General features: G+C 34.5%; 1 protein-coding gene across 3 annotated transcripts in view; it reads left to right on the forward strand.

Moving 5' to 3' along the window:
* The window catches only part of ETAA1 (ETAA1 activator of ATR kinase), a 31,007-nt gene extending 12,257 nt beyond the window's left edge, over window positions 1-18,750 (forward strand). For all 3 annotated transcript variants that reach the window (XM_067704873.1, XM_067704872.1, XM_067704874.1), the window contains one exon: window positions 696-18,750. In XM_067704873.1, the coding sequence (XP_067560974.1) occupies window positions 696-714 (19 nt within the window). In that variant the 3' untranslated portion in view covers window positions 715-18,750. The remainder of the gene's footprint in view (window positions 1-695) is intronic.
* Window positions 18,751-19,501: the final 751 nt, after the last annotated feature.

Raw genomic sequence — 19,501 nt, forward strand, 5'->3', positions numbered from 1 at the left:
TATTTTATATATTAAAAGACATTCATATTGAAAATTTTATTCAGATATCCTGCTTCTTGAAATAGTTTTCCAATGTTTGTAGAAAATATATCTTCCGAATAAAAATATAATATCTGACAGTGAGTTACATGTTTATTGACATAATAGATTTCAGTCTATTACTCCAAAATATTTTTCCTGGATAGCTGAAATGAAAATCTTGGAGTTCTATAGAGGGAAAAAAGTAGGAGTAGGAATATTAACATAGGATATCTTATAGTATAAAAATATACTCTTTGAGGTATTGGTATCTAATTTAATCCATTATATTTTGACTCCTTTTCTATTACAATTTATATAACATTTAAAATTCCAATTTGTTCTTAAAATATATTCATTTATTGGTTATATAAATTAGATGTCATTGTTCACAAAAATTATTTGCTGGGTAGTCAAAATGTACAAGTTTTAATCAAATGGATTTTATCTCACTGTGAAAAGAGTGCATCAAACAGATTGATCAGTGCTTGATTTTATTTTGGTCTAGAGCCTTGTACTGTACTGTATCTGTACTTGTAGTCTTATATTTAGTAAAGTATAGTTTAATAACAAAACCAATGTAGCAAATCTGGGTAATAAAAAAGTAAAAATTAAAATTTATTCAGAACAACTATATAGTCTGTAAAGCTAATATCTATATTTGGTTTCATTTTTAGAGGAAGAAGAGAAAAATAGAAAGTATTCTCCTGAAGAAATTCAGAGAAAAAGACAAGAAGCGCTGGTTCGAAGAATGGCCAAAGCACAGGCATCATCTGTAAAGAAAGACAGCTCCCACTTAACTTGATTTCTTTAATGAAATGTTACTTGGGAGGTAACAAAGACAGTTGATAACTATCTATGATAGGAAATATTTTTTCTTGATTTCTCTATGAGAAATTTAATGCTGAGTTATAAAGCATGGACTTCTACTTTATTTAATCAGTGTTTACAGTGGTCAGTGAAACCTTTCCTTGGAGATGTATGTGAAAGTAATTGCATGTAAGTTTTGGAAATTCAGGAAAGTTAGCAGTTATGTAGTAGAATCATACAGAGTAAAGTCGTTTTATTTTTAAATACTGTGATTGCAGAGGATCATCAAAAAATAGATAATCCACTTAACTCTTACTGTAATAAATCTTTTCCTAATACAAAGCTTCAACTTACTAATAGAGATTATTTCTTTATAGCTTTTTTTCGATAACTGTTCCTTAAGGTTTTTATACATTTCTGAATTTTAATTAATACTTCCATATTCTTAGGGACATGATTGGTAGGAAATAAAGGACTTCATAAGAAAACTACTATTTTCAATTCCTAGTTTGTAATACATGTGAATTTAAAATTTTCTAAAATGTAATACATTTTGGAAACTTCCCACCATTTTTAGGGAAAATGCTGATTTAAGAAGTTTAGTTTTGAAAGAAGAATGTGGATTAGCTATATAAGTAGTGTACCATCAGTAACATTTAGAACTGTCAGAAACTTTAGATATCATCTGGCCCAGCTTCTTCACTGTATAGGTGAGAAATGAATACTGTTATTCCCAAAGTCAGAAGGCAAGTTGGAGCTGTGCTAGGATTAGAATGATTTCTTTCATTCTAGTGGATACTTAGGCAAATGGTACCATTTGCTTCAGAGTATTAATTAGTACATAAAATAACTTGTGGGCGCGTTAATTATTTTATAGTATAAAACTTTAAAAAAGTAACTAAAATACATTAAGCGACTGATAATAATGCTTATTGTTTCTTGTATTAAAGAATTAACCATTCCAGGATATAAAAAATGAGAATCTTTTTCAATTTTCCTATAACTATGTAATTTTCCCTTGATTAATTTACTGACTTTGCTAATTTGTTCTTCTCTGTTACTCTCTTTTTAATTTTGCTTGTTTGGAATTTGCGAAGCCAGAAGTAAAAATCTTAGCTGAGGGCATAAGGACGGTAAGAATGCTTTATTTATCCCAAATGGCTTTAGGATACCTGACGAGAGTTATAAATGTGAAACACCTATGAGGATGTTCACCACTATTCAGGTATCTTAGAGCTATGATAGTATCAAAGTAATTAAATGCATTTTAAAGTATTGCTCTATAGAGATACATAATTTTGAAAATTGTATTTTCATATATACAGTGGAGTAACATATTCTAGGTAATGTTTATTATTTGCCTAAGAATATATAAAAAAGTATCTAAATAAATATAGGTAGTTTTTCTGTGTAAGAAAATGAAGAGCTGAGAATCTTTATCTTTTTCTAAAATGGCTTCACTGTGTTCTTACTACTCTTTGGATATCTCTACTTTTGCTTAGGCTCCCCCCTGCCTACCACTTAATTTCTCTAGAATGCCTTTAGCCTATTGTGTCCAATCATTAAGACTCAGCCCAATAAATTTCAGTTGCTTTGACAATTGTACCTGACCATCCTTACTGGAATTGATTTCTTTTTTCTTATCATTGTGGTACTTATTTCTTGTATCTTTTGTTGGACAGTTCTGTAATGCCTTATATGTTATTCAGTTGTATATGTATTCTAGTAATACTTCTAAAAGTTCTTTGTTTGAATCTCTTCCATAATTTTGTCATATTCTCAATACAGCCTATGCTACTGTTTACTTAGCAGTTTTCTTTAAAATGACCCCTTTTCTCTTTAAAGGCTGACTTATAGTACTTAGGGATGGGGGTGGAAGAGTGGCTCGGCAAATCTGAGCCTGAACATGCTCTTCACAGTTTCCTTTTCTATCCTGATTCCTCTTCTTTTTTTTTTTTTTTTTTAGATTCTCAGAATTTATTCATAACTGAAAGTATGTACCTTTTGACCAACATCGGTGGGTTGATTTTAATTGACACCTAGGACAACAAGTTTTCTAATTGAGAATTCCCACAGCAAGGACAGTGAGCTAGCATTTGTTTGGAAAGGCCTCACTCTGGTTGTTCATCTATATTATCTCTGATCAACACTTGAGGCTTTGCTAATTTGTATAATGAACATTTAAAATGTCTTTGCAGTTGCAAAATTAGTGCTTGTTATTAGCATGTGAATGTTAAAAAATGGGCTTTCAATGGTCAGATTACTGAGGTTCAGGATATATACACCAACTGAACTACTTAGGGAAATCCCTGCACTGGCATGGATTAAACTGCAGCCAGCCTATCCTGAGGAATGGCTCAGACAGACATGTATTTGCACCTCTGTGTCATAGAGAGTACATATCCTTAATGTCATTAGATAATGCCAAGCTGTTTCCTATAAATGTGCACCTTTTACAGTTCCATCACACTTTAAAATGCTTGACAATCTGTTGGGTGTGTACTAACATCTTATTGTGGTTTTAATTGGCAATTTCCCTACTACTAGTAAAGTAGAGCCCTTTTTCATATGTTTATATACCATCTGAATTTCCTCAATTATGAGTTGCTTGTATAGGCCCTTTTCTGTTGGGTTGCCCGTTTTTTCTTTTTTTCACACACACACACTATTTTATTTTTACAAGAGATAAATAAACTGACACCAAGCATTGTAAATGGATGACCACAACAAAAGCAACAATGATTGCAATTACCAAACACTAAACACACTCATACTATGTCATAATATTGACATTCAGTCCAGTAATCCTCCACTGTAATAGCTCCTTTACTTTGCAGTGTGAATTGATTTGTATATTTTTTGCCTCTGAGTCCTTGTGGAATTTTTTTTTTCTTTTGTTCAAACAGAAAGTCACAAAAATTATAATCATCCTCATTAGGTCACTCAGTCCCATGTAATTAATTTTTTTTCATCTTGATCTTTTGTTAGCACTTTTATGAATTCATCAGTTTTCCATTAGAGTTCTGAAAATACTTATTCATTCAGTTCAGCAGTATAGTCAGTTACCAGAAACCTGTACTTGTCAGTCTTTTCCGTGAATTCCTTGAAGATGAAACCCTTTTATAGGAACATTTTTGTGAAAGCATCAGAGTACACCCAGAACTGTCTGTAAATGACAAAAGACTTAAAAATCACCACAGTTAAAGATTTGATGACAGTTCATAATAATGCAATTGACAAGGAAATTTAGTTATTTCTGATATACATTTTAAAGTAATAACGAATTATGACTTATAACATTATACCAGAACATACAAGATTTTTAGAAATTTCATGTAATGTCTGAAACATTTATATTAACATATTTCCATACAAATAACCGAAAGAAAGTTTAGTATTAGTTGGGTTTTTTTGTTTTTTTATACTGCAGGTTCTTATTAGTCATCAGTTTTATACACATCAGTGTATACATGTCAATCCCAATCACCCAATTCAGCACACCACCATCCCCACCCCACCGCGGTTTTCCCTCCTTGGTGTCCATACATTTGTTCTCTACATCTGTGTCTCAACTTCTGCTCTGCAAACCGGTTCATCTGTACCATTTTTCTAGGTTCCACATACACGCGTTAATATACGATATTTGTTTTTCTCTTCCTGACTTACTTCACTCTGTATGATAGTCTCTAGATCCATCCATGTCTCAACAAATGATTCAATTTCGTTCCTTTTCTTGGCTGAGTAATATTCCATTGTATATATGTACCACAACTTCTTCATCCATTCGTCTGTCGATGGGCATTTAGGTTGCTTCCATGACCTGGCTATTGTAAATAGTGCTGCAATGAACATTGGGGTGCATGTGTCTTTTTTTTCTTTTTGCGGTACGGGGGCCTCTCACTGTTGTGGCCTCTCCTGTTGCGGAGCACAGGCTCCAGACGCGCAGGCTCAGCGGCCATGGCTCACGGGCCTAGCCGCTCCACGGCATGTGGGATCTTCCCGGACTGGGGCACGAACCTGTGTCCCCTGCATCAGCAGGCGGACTCTCAACCACTGCATCACCAGGGAAGCCTTACATGTGTCTTTTTGAATTATGGTTTTCTCTGGGTATATGCCCAGTAGTGGGATTGCTAGATCATTTGGTAATTCTATTTTTAGTTTTTTAAGGAATCTCCATACTGTTCTCCATAGTGGCTGTATCAGTTTACATTCCCACCAGCAGTGCAAGAGGGTTCCCTTTTCTACACACCCTCTCCAGCAATATGTTGTTTGTAGATTTTCTGATGATGCCCATTCTAACTGGCTTGAGGTGATACCTCATTGTAGTTTTGATTTGCATTTCTCTAATAATTAGTGATGTTGAGCAGCTTTTCATGTGCTTCTTGGCCATCTGTATGTCTTCTTTGGAGAAATGTCTATTTAGGTCTTCTGCCCATTTTTGGATTCAGTTGTTTGTTTCTTTAATATTGAGCTGCGTGAGCTGTTTATATATTTTGGAGATTAATCCTTTCTCCGTTGATTCGTTTGCAAATATTTATCCCATTCTGAGGGTTGTCTTTTCGTCTTGTTTATGGTTTTCTTTGCTGTGCAAAAGCTTTTAAGTTTCATTAGGTCCCATTTGTTTATTTTTGTTTTTATTTCCATTACTCTACGAGGTAGATCAAAAAAGATATTGCTGTGATTTATGTCAAAGAGTGTTCTTCCTGTGTTTTCCTCTAAGAGTTTTATAGTGTCCAGTCTTACATTTAGGTCTCGAATCCATTTTGAGTTTATTTTTGTGTATGGTGTTAGGGAGTGTTCTTCTTTCACCCTTTTACATGTAGCTGTCCAGTTTTCCCAGCACCACCTATTGAAGAGACTGTCTTTTCTCCATTGTATATCTTTGCCTTCTTTGTCATAGATTAATTGACCACAGGTGCATGGGTTTATCTCTGGGCTTTCTATCTTCTTCCATTGATCTGTGTTTCTGTTTTTGTACCAGTACCATATTGTCTTGATTACTGTAGCTTTGTGATATAGTGTGAAGTCAGGGAGTCTGATTCCTCCAGCTCCATTTTTTCCCCTCAAGACTGCTTTGGCTATTCAGGGTCTTTTGTGTCTCCATACAGATTTTAAGATGATTTGTTCTAGTTCTGTAAAAAAATGCCATTGGTAATTTGATAGGGATTGCATTGAATCTGTGGATTGCTTTGGGTACTATAGTCATTTTCACAATATTGATTCTTCCAATCCAAGAACATGGTATATCTCTCCATCTGTTGGTATCATCTTTAATTTTTTTCATCACTGTCTTATAGTTTTCTGCATACAGGTCTTTTGTCTCCCTAGGTAGGTTTATCCTAGGTATTTTATTCTTTTTGTTGCAATGGTAAATGGGAGTGTTTCCATAATTTCTCTTTCATATTTTTCATCATTAGTGTATAGGAATGCAAGAAATTCCTGTGCGTTAATTTTGTATCCTGCAGCTTTACCAAATTCATTGATTAGCTCTAGTAGTTTTCTGGTGGCATTTTTAGGATTCTCTATGTATAGTATCATGTCATCTGCAAACAGTGACAGTTTTACTTCTTTCTAATTTGTATTCCTTTTATTTCTTTTTCTTCTCTGATTGCTGTGGCTAGGACTTCGAAAACTATGTTGAATAAGAGTAGTGAGAGTGGACATCCTTGTCTCGTTCCTGATCTTAGAGGAAATGCTTTCAGTTGTTCAACATTGAGAATGATGTTTGCTGTGGGTTTGTTGTATATGGCCTTTATTATGTTGAGGTAGGTTCCCTCTATGCCCACTTTCTGGAGAGTTTTTTTTATCATAAATGGGTGTTGAATTTTGTTAAAAGCGTTTTCTACATCTATTGAGATGATACAGTTTCTCTTCTTCAGTTTCTTAATATGGTGTATCACATTGATTGATTTGCATATATTGAAGAATCCTTGCATCCCTGGGATAAATCCCACTTGATCATGATGTGTGATCCTTTTAATGTGTTGTTGGATTCTGTTTGCTAGTATTTTGTTGAGGATTATTGCATCTATATTCATCAGTGATATTGGTCTATAATTTTCTTTTTTTTGTAGTATCTTTGTATGGTTTGGGGATCAGGGTGATGGTGGCCTCATAGAATGAGTTTTGGAGTGTTTCTTCCTCTGTAATTTTTGGGAAGAGTTTGAGAAGGATGGGTGTTAGCTCTTCTCTAAATGTTTGATAGAATTCAGCTGTGAAGCCATCTGTTCCTGGACTTTTGTTTGTTGGAAGATTTTTAATCACAGTTTCAGTTTCATTACTTTTGATTGGTTTGTTCATATTTTCTGTTTCTTCTTGTTTCAGTCTTGGAAGGTTATACCTTTCTAAGAATTTGTCCATTTCTTCCCGGTTGTCCATTTTATTGGCATAGAGTTGCTTGTAGTACTCTCTTAGGACACTTTGTGTTTCTGTGGTGTCTGTTGTAACTTCTCCTTTTTCATTTCTAATTTTATTGAGTTCAGTCTGCTCCCTCTTTTTTTGATGAGTCCTGCTAATGGTTTATCAATTTTGCTTATCTTCTCAAAGAACCAGCTTTTAGTTTTATTGATCTTTGCTATTTTCTTTGTTTCTATTTCATTTATTTCTTCTCTGATATTTATGATTTCTTTCCTTCTGCTAACTTTGGGTTTTGTTTGTTCTTCTTTCTCTAGTTCCTTTAGGTGTAAGATTAGATTGTTTATTTGAGATTTTTCTTGTTTCTTGAGGTAGGCTTGTATAGCTATAAACTTCCCTCTTAGAATTGCTTTTGCTGCATCCCATAGGTTTTGAATCATCGTGTTTTCATTGTCATTTGTCTAGGTATTCTTTTATTTCCTCTTTGATTTCTTCAGTGATCTCTTGGTTGTTTAGTAACGTATTGTTTAGCCTCCATGTGTTTGTGTTTTTTACGTTTTTTTCCCTGTAATTCATTTCTAATCTCATGGCGTTGTGGTCAGAAAAGATACTTGTTACGATTTTAATTTTCTTAAGTTTACTGAGGCTTGATTTGTGACCCAAGATGTGATCTATCCTAGAGAATGTTCCATGCGCACTTGGGAAGAAAGTGTAATCTGCTGTTTCTGGATGGAATGTCCTATAGAAATCAATTAAATGTATCTGGTCTATTGTGTCATTTAGAGCTTCTGTTTCTTTATTTATTTTCATTTTGGATGATCTGTCCATTGGTGTAAGTGAGATGTTAAAGTCCCCCACTATTATTGTGTTACTGTCGATTTCCTCTTTTATAGCTGTTAGCAGTTACCTTATGTATTGAGCTGCTCCTATGTTGGGTGCATATATATTTATAATTGTTATATCTTCTTCTTGGATTGATCCCCTGATCATTATGTAGTGTCCTTCCTTGTCTCTTGTAACATTCTTTATTTTAAAGTCTATTTTATCTGATATGAGTATTGCTACTCCAGCTTTCTTTTGATTTCCATTTGCATGGAATATCTTTTTCCATCCCCTCACTTTCAGTCTGTTTGTGTCCCTAGGTCTGAAGTGGGTCTCTTATAGACAGCATATATATGGGTCTTGATTTTGTATCCATTCAGCAAGCCTGTGTCTTTTGGTTGGAACATTTAATCCATTCACGTTTAAGGTAATTATTGATATGTATATTCTTATGACCATTTTCTTAATTGTTTTGCATTTGTTTTTGTAGATCCTTTTCTTCTCTTGTATTTCCCATTCAGAGAAGTTCCTTTAGCATTTGTAGTGGAGCTGGTTTGGTGGTGCTGAATTCTCTTAGCTTTTGCTTGTCTGTAAAGCTTTTGATTTCTCCATGGAATCTGAATGAGATCCTTGCTGGGTAGAGTAATCTTGGTTGTAGGTTCTTCCCTTTCATCACTTTAAGTATATCATGCCACTCCTTTCTGGCTTGTAAAGTTTCTGCTGAGAAATCAGTTGTTAACTTTATGGGAGTTCCCTTGTATGTTATTTTTCGTTTTTCCCTTGCTGCTTTTAGTAATTTTTCTTTGTTTTTAATTTTTGCCAATTTGATTACTATGTGTCTCGGCATGTTTCTTCTTGGGTGTATCCTGTGTGGGACTCGCTGCACTTTCTGGACTTGGGTGGATATTTCCTTTCCCATGTTATGGAAGTTTTCGACTATAATGTATTCAAATATTTTCTCTGGTCCTTTCTCTCTCTCTTCTCCTTCTGGAACCCCTATAATGCGAATGTTGTTGCATTTAATGTTGTCCCAGAGGTCTCTTAGGCCGTCTTCATTTCTTTTCATTCTGTTTTCTTTATTCTGTTCCGCAGCAGTGAATTCCACCATTCTGTCTTCCAGGTCACTTGTCTGTTCTTCTGCCTCAGTTATTCTGCTGTTGATTCCTTCTAGTGTAGTTTTCATTTCAGTTATTGTATTCTTCATCTTTGTTTCTTTGTTTTTAATTTTTCTAGATCTTTGTTAAACATTTCTTGCATCTTCTCGGTCTTTGCCTCCGTAGGTCCTGGATCATCTTCACTATCATTATTCTGAATTCTTTTTCTGGAATGTTGCCTATCTCCACTTCATTTAGTTGTTTTTCTGGGGTTTTATCTTGTTCCTTCATCTGGTACAAAGCCCTCTGCCTTTTCATCTTGTCTGTCTTTCTGTGAATGTGGTTTTTGTTCCACAGACTGCAGAATTGTAGTTCTTGCTTCTGCTGTCTGCCCTCTGGTAGATGAGGGTATCTGAGAGGCTTGTGTAAGTTTCTTGATGGGAGGGACTGGTGGTGGGTAGAGCTTACTGTTGCTCTCGTGGGCAGAGCTCAATAAAACTTTAATCAGCTTGACTTTGATGGGTAGGGCTGGGTTCCCTCTCTGTTGGTTGTTTTGCCTGAGGCAGCCCAACACTGGAGCCTACCTGGGCTCTTTGTTGGGGCTAATCGCAGACTCTGGGAGGGCTCATGCCAAGGAGTACTTCCCAGAACTTCTGCTGCCAGTCACCGTGAGACAGAGCCACCCCCCGCCTCTGCAGGAGACCCTCCAACACTAGCAGGTAGGTCTGGTTCACTCTCCCCTGGGGTCACTGCTCCTTCCCCTGGTCCCAATGTGCACACTACTTTGTGTGTGTCCTCCAAGAGTGGAGTCTCTTTTCCCTCAAGTCCTGTCAAAGTCCTGCACTCAATTCCCACTAGGCTTCAAAGTCTGATTCTCCAGGAATTCCTCCTCCCGTTGCCAGACCCCCATGTTGGGAAGCCTGACGTGCGTCACAGAACCTTCACTCCAGTGGGTGGACTTCTGTGGTATAAGTGTTCTCCAGTCTGTGAGTCACCCACCCAGCAGTTATGGGATTTGATTTTACTGTGATTGAGCCCCCCTGCCGTCTCATTGTGGCTTCTCTTTTGTCTTTGAATGTGGGGTATCTGTTTTGGCAGGTTCGTGTCTTCCTGTTGATGATTGTCCAGCAGCTAGTTGTGATTCTGGTGTTCTCACAAGAGGGAGTGACAGCATGTTCTTCTACTCCTCCATCTTGGTTCCTCGGGTTGCCTGTCTGATTCCTCTTTTTTAGCTGTTGTTGGAAACAGTAGGGGTTGAGTAGCCCATTAATGAACACAGAGGACTGCTTAGATAGTGTGTCTAGCTTGGCTGTTTTCAATCTCTAGGGAATCTGTTTTCACACAGGGAAGAGACAGCAGCTGGTAGGTCTGGCAGTTCTATTCCATCTCAAGCTCTGCTGCTGTTCATGAATCTAAAGGTTGGCTACAGATAAACTGATGATAGTAATGCCATTATTGCAGGAAAGTCTACAGAATAGAGCCTATCATTACTCTTTCTTGCTGCAAACAGTCAATTCTGATCCCAGGAAAACTTGGTTTGCTTATTACAGACAGTGGTATGCATGCATGTACCACACCTTGGGAAACACTGCTTATATCATTATACTCTATTATCACTAATTTTTAAGTTCCTGAGAACAGAGGCGCCTTACTCATCTCTGTCTATCCAGTGCTGATATTCAGTGGTTACTTGTTAAATGTCAGATGAATTTAAATAGATTCTGGTGGCAGAGTCTGCCTTGCCTGACTTGAAGCATTTTGACTCTGATTCCCTGAACTTTAGGGTTGGAAAATGTTTCTAGAAACAATTTAACACTGATTCTTATAAGTCATAATTTATGTAGAGTATGAGCATGGTTTTCATTTCTTGCTGGGGTGTAGTGATCAGAATCAGTTGTGGGACTCGAACAAAACAACAAACTTATGTCTTTATGCTTTCCCTTAGACTTCATAAATGAGAACATTAGGGGTAGATTTCTGTGTGTGTACTTTTAAAGTCCATTGGCTAAAGCCAACAGGATTGAGAAGAAATTATAATTACTAAACTTACATAACAGTTGCTAAATGTTTTATTTACCATGCATAGTTTTAAGAAATTCACATTTAACTAAAGACCATGTAAATAACACTTTTTACCACCGTTTGACAAATAGGGAAACTGAAGTAAGCACATTAAGTGACTTTCTCAAGGTCATACAATTAGAAAGATGTTGGAGCTGGAGTTTGCACTCAGGCAGTGTTATTCCAAATATTATGATCTTAACCACTGCCATTCATGGAAACTATTCATAAAAACCAGTGGTTTGTGGAAATCATCTCTATGCATAGAAAGAATTGTAGCATTTCAAGCACGTGTGCCAAAAAAGTCACTACAATTCTATAGCTTAATTTTATAGCACAGGGGAATTTTTTTCCAATCTTGATTGCTATTACAGATGACTCCGGTACTTTATGTGTATGAGAGTGGGTAGGTGGGTATTGATTATATGAATACACAGAGGTCACTTCTTTTTTGTCACACAACTATTAAACAAAAGAATAGAGAAATTCATAAAATGTATAGCTATTTTAAATGTCTTCATTTTACTTCACTATTTTAGTACCTTCTGGGTGTTCTGGTTTTAAATCTACTGGGGAAAACTTAATTGCCAAGATGTAATGGCATACTCCAAGCTTCTAGTAAAACTCTGATCCAGGTAATAAAATTAAGGTTTCTGGCTAGATACACACTATATAAAATAGTGGTATTCTGCATTTAATTTGTTATAATATGTTGTTATGGTTGAAGTATAAGAACAAAGTCGCATGTCACACAGATATGTAGTTGGGCAAAGGAGCACTGAAATAATCTTTTCATGTCATTGTAGATATTCTCTTTTGATATTACACAAAAAATTGAGAAGTGGTAGTTTCTTAAAAGTTAGCTGTAATTTCTGTTTCTAGCCATGATGGAAAATAAGGACTGCATGTTCCTTCCTGCTGAAACAACCAAATAAAAAACAGACAAACTACACGGAAAAGTGTAGACACTAGGCCTCAGACAGTGAGGAAAATTGGCAAACAAACAAATGGAGCCCTACAGTTTTCCCAGCTTACTGATTTGAGGGAACTTCCAGGTCATGAGGCAAGGAAGCAGAATGGAGGAAGAGCCAAGTAGACTCCTTGAGCTGAGGAAATGGAGCTAAGAGTCCAGGAAAACCAAGATAGCTGGAGGTCACAGGGCAGAGAACCAGAGAGGAGAGAACACAGAACTCCAGATATCTGTAGACGGTCCCTTTGAGAATTAAACGCAGTCCAGATCAGCATGTGTATGTGAGGAAGCAGGCTGGAGAAAGAGCCATCTGAAAGGGTTAGAGGGCTCATGTGGGTCTAGTAACAATGCCTATTCTCAGCAGCCACTGTTTACTGGGTAGTACTTGCCTCAGTAGTATGGACTAATTAGCCCTAGACTGCACTGCTCTGGCTCCACCCCAACAAATCATAAAACTAAGATTCAAAAGGATCAAACTATTCTCAAGTAATAATTGTGTCCCAGAACAAAGCTTAAAAGTATTTATAGCAATACTTTTATAGAAATACAAAAATGTCCAACATCTATGAGATAGAATTCACAGTGGCTGTCATCTATTAAAGATCAGTAGGCATGCAAAGAAGCAAGAAAACACAACCCATTAGAAGGAGAATAATCAGTTGAAACTAGCCTAGGTCTTATACAGATGTTAGAATTAGCAGGTAAGAATATTAAAAAGTTAAAATTGTTATGTACAAAAAGTTTAGAAACTTTGGAGGGTATTAAAAAGACCAAATCAAACTTCTAGAGAGGAAAACTATAATTTCCAAGGTGAAAAATACACTGGATGGGATGAATGGCAAATTAGACATTGCAGAAGAAAAGATTAGTGAACTTGACATATCAATAGGAACTATCCAAAATGAAAGAAAAAAAACATGAGTGAATTGTGGAACAACTTCAAGTAGCCTGGTATATGGTTGATTAAAGTCCCTGCATTAGGGAGGGGTGGAGAGTATAAAAAGTATTAGAGTAAATCATGGCCTAAAAAATTTCAAACCTTCTGAAAACTATTAACCCACAAATCTAAGAATTCAGTGAACCCCAAGCACAAGAAATATGAAGAAAACTATACCAAACTACATAACCAGTATAAAATAACAGCAGCTAAAGGAAGAAAAAGAGCAGAGGACCAAAGATGAGTATAACATCAGAATTCTCATCAGAAACAATCTGAGAACAATGGAGAAACACCTTTAAAGTACTAACATTTTTTTCAAGTGTATATAGAATTATATAACTAGCAAAATGTCTCTCAAAAGCAAAGATGAGACTAAGTTTTCAGACATAAAAAGCCTGAAAGAATGCATCACTGCATTCACTACAAGAAATACTAAAGTCTTTCAGGCAGACAAAATGATATTAGATGAAAATGTGGATTTACATGAAGGAATGATGAACACTGGAAGTGATAAACACATGGGTTAATGTAAGAATTTATTTAAATCTCTTTAAAAGATAATTACTTAAAAATAACAGTGTTGAGGGTTTTTTATTGTGTAAAAATTAAAATATGACAATAGTATAAAGGCCAGGAGAAAATAAAATAAAGATTACGCAGCCCTAGTTCTGCACATTTTTGACACATATGGGGTTCAATTAGATGACACCAATTCCCTAACAACACAGTTCAAATTTTCGTGAACACAGTATATTTGCTGTGAATACTTTCATAAAAGTCCAAACTTTACAGTTAGCTTAGTCCACATATCACTACTTAAGTAACAGACGTGGATCATGATGTGTGACCTGTCTTTCAAAATCTGTTAGTGATTTGTCACCACACACGGGATTCGGTTCGTATGCGATCAGCAATGCTTGTAGTTTTGCCTCCTTGTGTCCTAGTGATAGCCCATGTGACATTTTACAAAAATGGATAATTGAAAGAAATTAACCAACAAAGATGAAAATGCAGCAAATAAAAAATAATATTGGAAGTTAAATTCAAATCAAATGTAAATTGAGTTATAGAATAAATATCTGTTCATGGGAATGTTGGCACTACCACCTTTCAGGAGTTCCCAGATATGCAGCCAGAAACACAGAATGAAGGCAAGCTTAACTTAAATTAACATGATTAAAAGAATGAAGATGTCCCTGAGGAAGTGATGCTGGCAAAAAACCCAAAAAATCCCAACTTTGTATTATGGGAACTCTCAGGGCCATTTTATAACATTAAAAGTACAAAGTTTAAAACGTCAGAAGTTAATCATTCAAATTTAGAAGCAGTAAAGTAATTCACCAAGGCGTAGAAAACATCCTCATAACCTATGTGAGAGGAAGAAAACAAACACATTTTCTATGCTTTTAATTATAGTATACTAAAAATTTTTTTTCTTTTTTTAAAATTTTTGTAGACATTTACAACTAACACTGAGAGCTTTAATTTTTTTATAAACATTTTTGAAGGTCACGAGACAATTGTAAATTTTCCAATTGATTATTAAGATTGCTTTCCATGAGTTTCAACATTCACAGTCATTGTTATGGTCTGCATTATGTGCAAAGCATCAACTGCCTATATACTGTGGTATAGTTCTTATACTGTACGTGAAGTGGTATAGTATCACATGAAGGTGAACTGTGATAAATTAAAGATGTATACTATAAACGTTAAAGCAATTATTAAAATAACAAAGTGAAGTCAACACAGAAGATTATAATGGAATAGTTAAAAAGAAAAAACAACTAAAGGCAGAAAAAGTAGAAAAGACATGGAACAATGCATAATGTAATAGCATTTTGACAAACTGAAATCTAACCATATTAATAATCATGTAAAATGTAAATTTCCTTAACACTCTTATTAAAAGGCAGAGATGGTCAGATTGGATTAAAAAAAAAAGACACACTGTATGCTCCCTACAAGAAATACATGTAAATAAATATAGAGACACAAATAGGTTAAATGTAAAAAAGATGGCACATTTTTATTATGCTAACACTAGTCAAAAGAAATCTATGTAGCTCTGTGTAGAACATTACCAGTGATGGAGGTCATGTCATAATAATAAAATGATCAATCAAGAGGACATACCTATCCCAAATGTTTATGGGCCTAGTAACAGCTTTAAAACTCATGGAATAGAAACTGATAGAACTGCAAGGAGAAATGGATAAATCCACAATTACTGTCTGAGATTTGAATACCCCCTCATTAATTGATAGAATCAATAGAAAAAAGGGCAAGAATAGAATAGACTTAAGCAAAACTATAACCAAGTTGACCTGATTAATGTTTATGGAACACTCCACACCCAATAACAGTAGAATATACATTCTCATGAACACATGCACAACGTTTCAGTATATGACATATTCTGGACCATATAAGTCTCAGTTTAAAAGTATTCTAGTCGAAGTATTAGTATCTCTGATATTAATAGAATAAGTCAATTACAAAAGGATCCCTAGAAAATCCTCAAATGTTTGGAAACAACATGTCTCTAAATCACCCAATAACTTAAAAAAGGGGGGTGGATTATAAAACATTTTGAAATGAATGAAAATGAAAACAACATAACAATATGATATGCTGCTAAAGAAGTACTTGGGGATGCTAAACATGTGAAAAAACAAGAAAGGTTTCAAATCAGTGACCTCAGCCTCCTGCCTAAGAGGCTAGAAAAAGAAAAATTAAAACCAAAATAAGCAGAATAAAGGAAATAAACACCAAAGCAGATTCAATAAAATATAAAAAACAACTAGAAAAAATGAAATTAAAAAATCAGTTCTTTGAGAAGATCAATAAAATTGATATATTTTTAGTAAAACTGATCAGAGAAGAGGGAGGACACAAATTACCAATATCAGGAATGAGAGGTGATGTAACTGCAGATTCTACTGATAGTAAAAGGATGATAAGGGAATATTATGAACAACTTTATGCCAATAGATTTGACAGCATAGATGAAATGGACAAATTCCTTAGAAGTCACAAATTACCAAAGCTCATTTAAGAAGAAATAGATAACCTAACAGCTCTATATTTATTAAATTGATATTGTAGTTTAAAACCTTAGAGAAAGGTTTCTTTCTTTCAGAAAACTCCAGGCCAGTTGGCTTCACTACTATATTTTACCAAACATTCAGGACAAAAGTAATACCAATTCTACACAAACTCTTCCGGAGAACTGAAGAGGATGGACTGTTTCCCAACTCGTTCTGTGAGGTGAGCATTATCCAAATATTGAAACTTGAAGAAGACAATAATAGAAAACTAAAGACCAGTATATTTAATGAACAAAATTACAAAAATTCTAAACAAAATTTTAGCAAACAAATCCAACATTATGTAAAAAGAATGATGCATCATGACCAAATGGCATTTACCCCAAGAATGCAGGGTTGGTTCAGCATTTGAAAGCAAACAATGAAATTTATTATATTAACAACTGTAAAAGAAAAATAATATGATGAATAGATTGGAAGGAAATTTACTCAGTCTGATTAAGGGCATCTACAAAAAAGTACAAGTAACATGATAATGGTGAAAATCTGAATGTTTTTCTGCTAAGAGTGGGAATAAGAAATGTCTCCTTTTACCATGTCTATTCAGTGTTGTACTGGAGGTTCTTATTAAGAAATGAAAGAAATGAAAATCACCAAGATTGAGAAGAAGATATTTAACTTTTCATTTGCAGAAAATATGATCATCTACTCAGAAAGTCAGTGTAATCTACAGAAAAAAAATGCCGCTAGAAATGTTTACCAAAGTTACAGGATATAACATCAATATGCAAAAGTAAATTACATTTCTATGTACTAGCAACAAATGAAATTGAAAGTTAAAAGTAGTATTCACAAATGCTTTTAAAAATCTGAAGTACTTAGGGATAAATCTAACAAAAGATATGAAAGACCTGTACACTGAAAACTATACAAAAATGGCTAAAAGAAATTAAAGACCTAAATAAATGAAGAGATATACCATATTCATGATTCAGAAGACAGTTCTCCCCAAAGTAAGCTATAGATTAATCCCAATCATAATATTATAATATCAACACAATCCCAATCATAATATCAACAGCCAGTTTTTTTGTAGAAACTGACTTTAAAATTCATATGGAAATGCAAAGGACCTAGAATTGCCAAAAATGACCTTGTAAAAGAATAAAATTGGAACACTCACATTACCTGATTTCAAGATTTGTAAATAAAGCTACAGAAATCAAGACAGTGTGGTAGTGGCCTAAAGATAGACAAATAGGCCAATAAAATAGAATAGATAGTTTGTAAGTAGATTCACACTTATGTGGAAAATTGAATTTTGATAAAGATACAAAAGCAACTCAGAGAAAGAATAATCTTCAATAAACTATGCTGTAACAATTGAACACATGCCCCAAAAAACCCCACTTTCAATTCATACCTCATGCTATACAAAAATTAGTTTAAAATGTGTCATAAACCTAAATATAAAACTTAGAACTATAAACCTCCTATAAGAAAACAGAAGAAACTGTGTGACCTTGGATTACCCGAAGTTGTGTCAGATATGACACCAAAAACAATCCATAAAAGAACAAATTGATAAATAGGAATTTATCAAAATTAAGATACTTCTGCCCTTCAAAAGACACTTAATATTTTCATTAAGGGGGCCAATACTATTTAATGGGGAAAGGATAATCAAATGATGCTAGGACAACTGAATATTGACATGCAAAAGAATTAAATTTGACTACTACCTCACACCATATAAAAAAATTACTCAGAATGGATCACCGACCTAAATGTAAAAGCTAAAACTATAAAACTTTTAGAAGAAAACATAGGAGTAAACCTTGAGGTAATAGTTTATTAGATATGGCACAAAAATCACATGACAAAGAAAAAATTGATAATTTACATCAAAATTTAAAAATTTTGTGCTTCAAAAAGTACCATCAAAAAAGAAAAAGAAAAAAGGACAACCCACAGACTAGGAGAAACATCTTTGCAAATCACATACTGATTAAGGACTTGTATCCAGAATATATAAATTACTCTAAAAACTCAACCTTAAAAAAAACTACTCAATAAAAAAGGGAGGGGAGAGCAAAGATTTGAACAGCTAATTCATCAAGATACACAGATGGCATATAAGCACATGAAAAAATCATCATCAACAGCGATTAGGGAAATAAAAATTAAAACTCTAGTGAGATACCACCATACACATATCAGAACGATTAAAATTAAAAACACTGACTATGTCAAGTATTGGTAACATCTGGAGAGACTGGAACTCTCATATGCTGCTGATGGCAACGTAAACTGATAAAAACCATTTAGAAAAGTTTTATGATTTATATGAAACTCTAGTAAAAGAAAACTACCATATTGTGGCAGAAAGCAGATAGTAATTGCTTGCGGATGAGAAGATCAGAGAAGAATGGACGAAAGGGATTACAAAGAGAATTTGGGGGGATGATGAATATGTTTACTATTTGATTTTGGTGACCTTGTCATGACTGTATATGTATTATACTTCAAAACTGATTAAATTATACAATTTAAGTACGTGCAATTTACTGTATGCCAATTATACTTCAAAGCTGTTTATTAAAAATAAAATTAGTTGTATTTGTACACTCATGTTCGTAGCAGTATTATTCACAATAGCTAAAACATGGAAGTAACCCAGGTGTCCATCAGTGGGTGAATGGATAAGCAAAATGTGCTATATACATACAATGGAGTATTATCCAGCCTCAAAAAGCAAGGAAATTCTGACATATGCTTCAACATGAATGATCCTGAAGATCGTTATGCTAAGTGAAACAAGTCACACAAAGACAAATACTGTATGATTCCGTTTATATGAAATACTTAGATTAGTTAAAATCATAGAGACAGCCCTGATTGCAAACTATACTATAAAGCTACAGTAATCAAAACAGTGTGATACTGACACAGAAACAGACACAAAGATCATTGGAACAGAACAGAGAACCCCAAAATAAACCCACACTTATATGGTCAATCTACAACAAAGGAGGTAAGAATAGACAATGAGGAAAAGACAATGTCTTTAATAAATGGTATTGGGAAAACTGGACAGCTACATGCAAAAGAATCAAACTGGACTACTTCCTCACGCCGTATACAAAAATAAACTCAAAATGGATTAAAGACTTAAATGTAAGGCCTGAAATAATAGAACTCCTAAAAGAAAACATAGGCAGTACACCCTTTGACATTAGTCTTAGCAATATTTTTTTTTTGATATGTCTCTGCAAACAAAGGAAACAAAATCAAAGTAAACAAATGGGACTACATCAAACTAAAAAGCTTTTGCACAGTGAAGGAAGCTATCAACATAATGAAAAGTCAGCCTACTGAAGTA

Source organism: Pseudorca crassidens, chromosome 14, assembly GCF_039906515.1.
Source record: "Pseudorca crassidens isolate mPseCra1 chromosome 14, mPseCra1.hap1, whole genome shotgun sequence".
Taxonomy (NCBI): Eukaryota; Metazoa; Chordata; class Mammalia; order Artiodactyla; family Delphinidae; genus Pseudorca; species Pseudorca crassidens.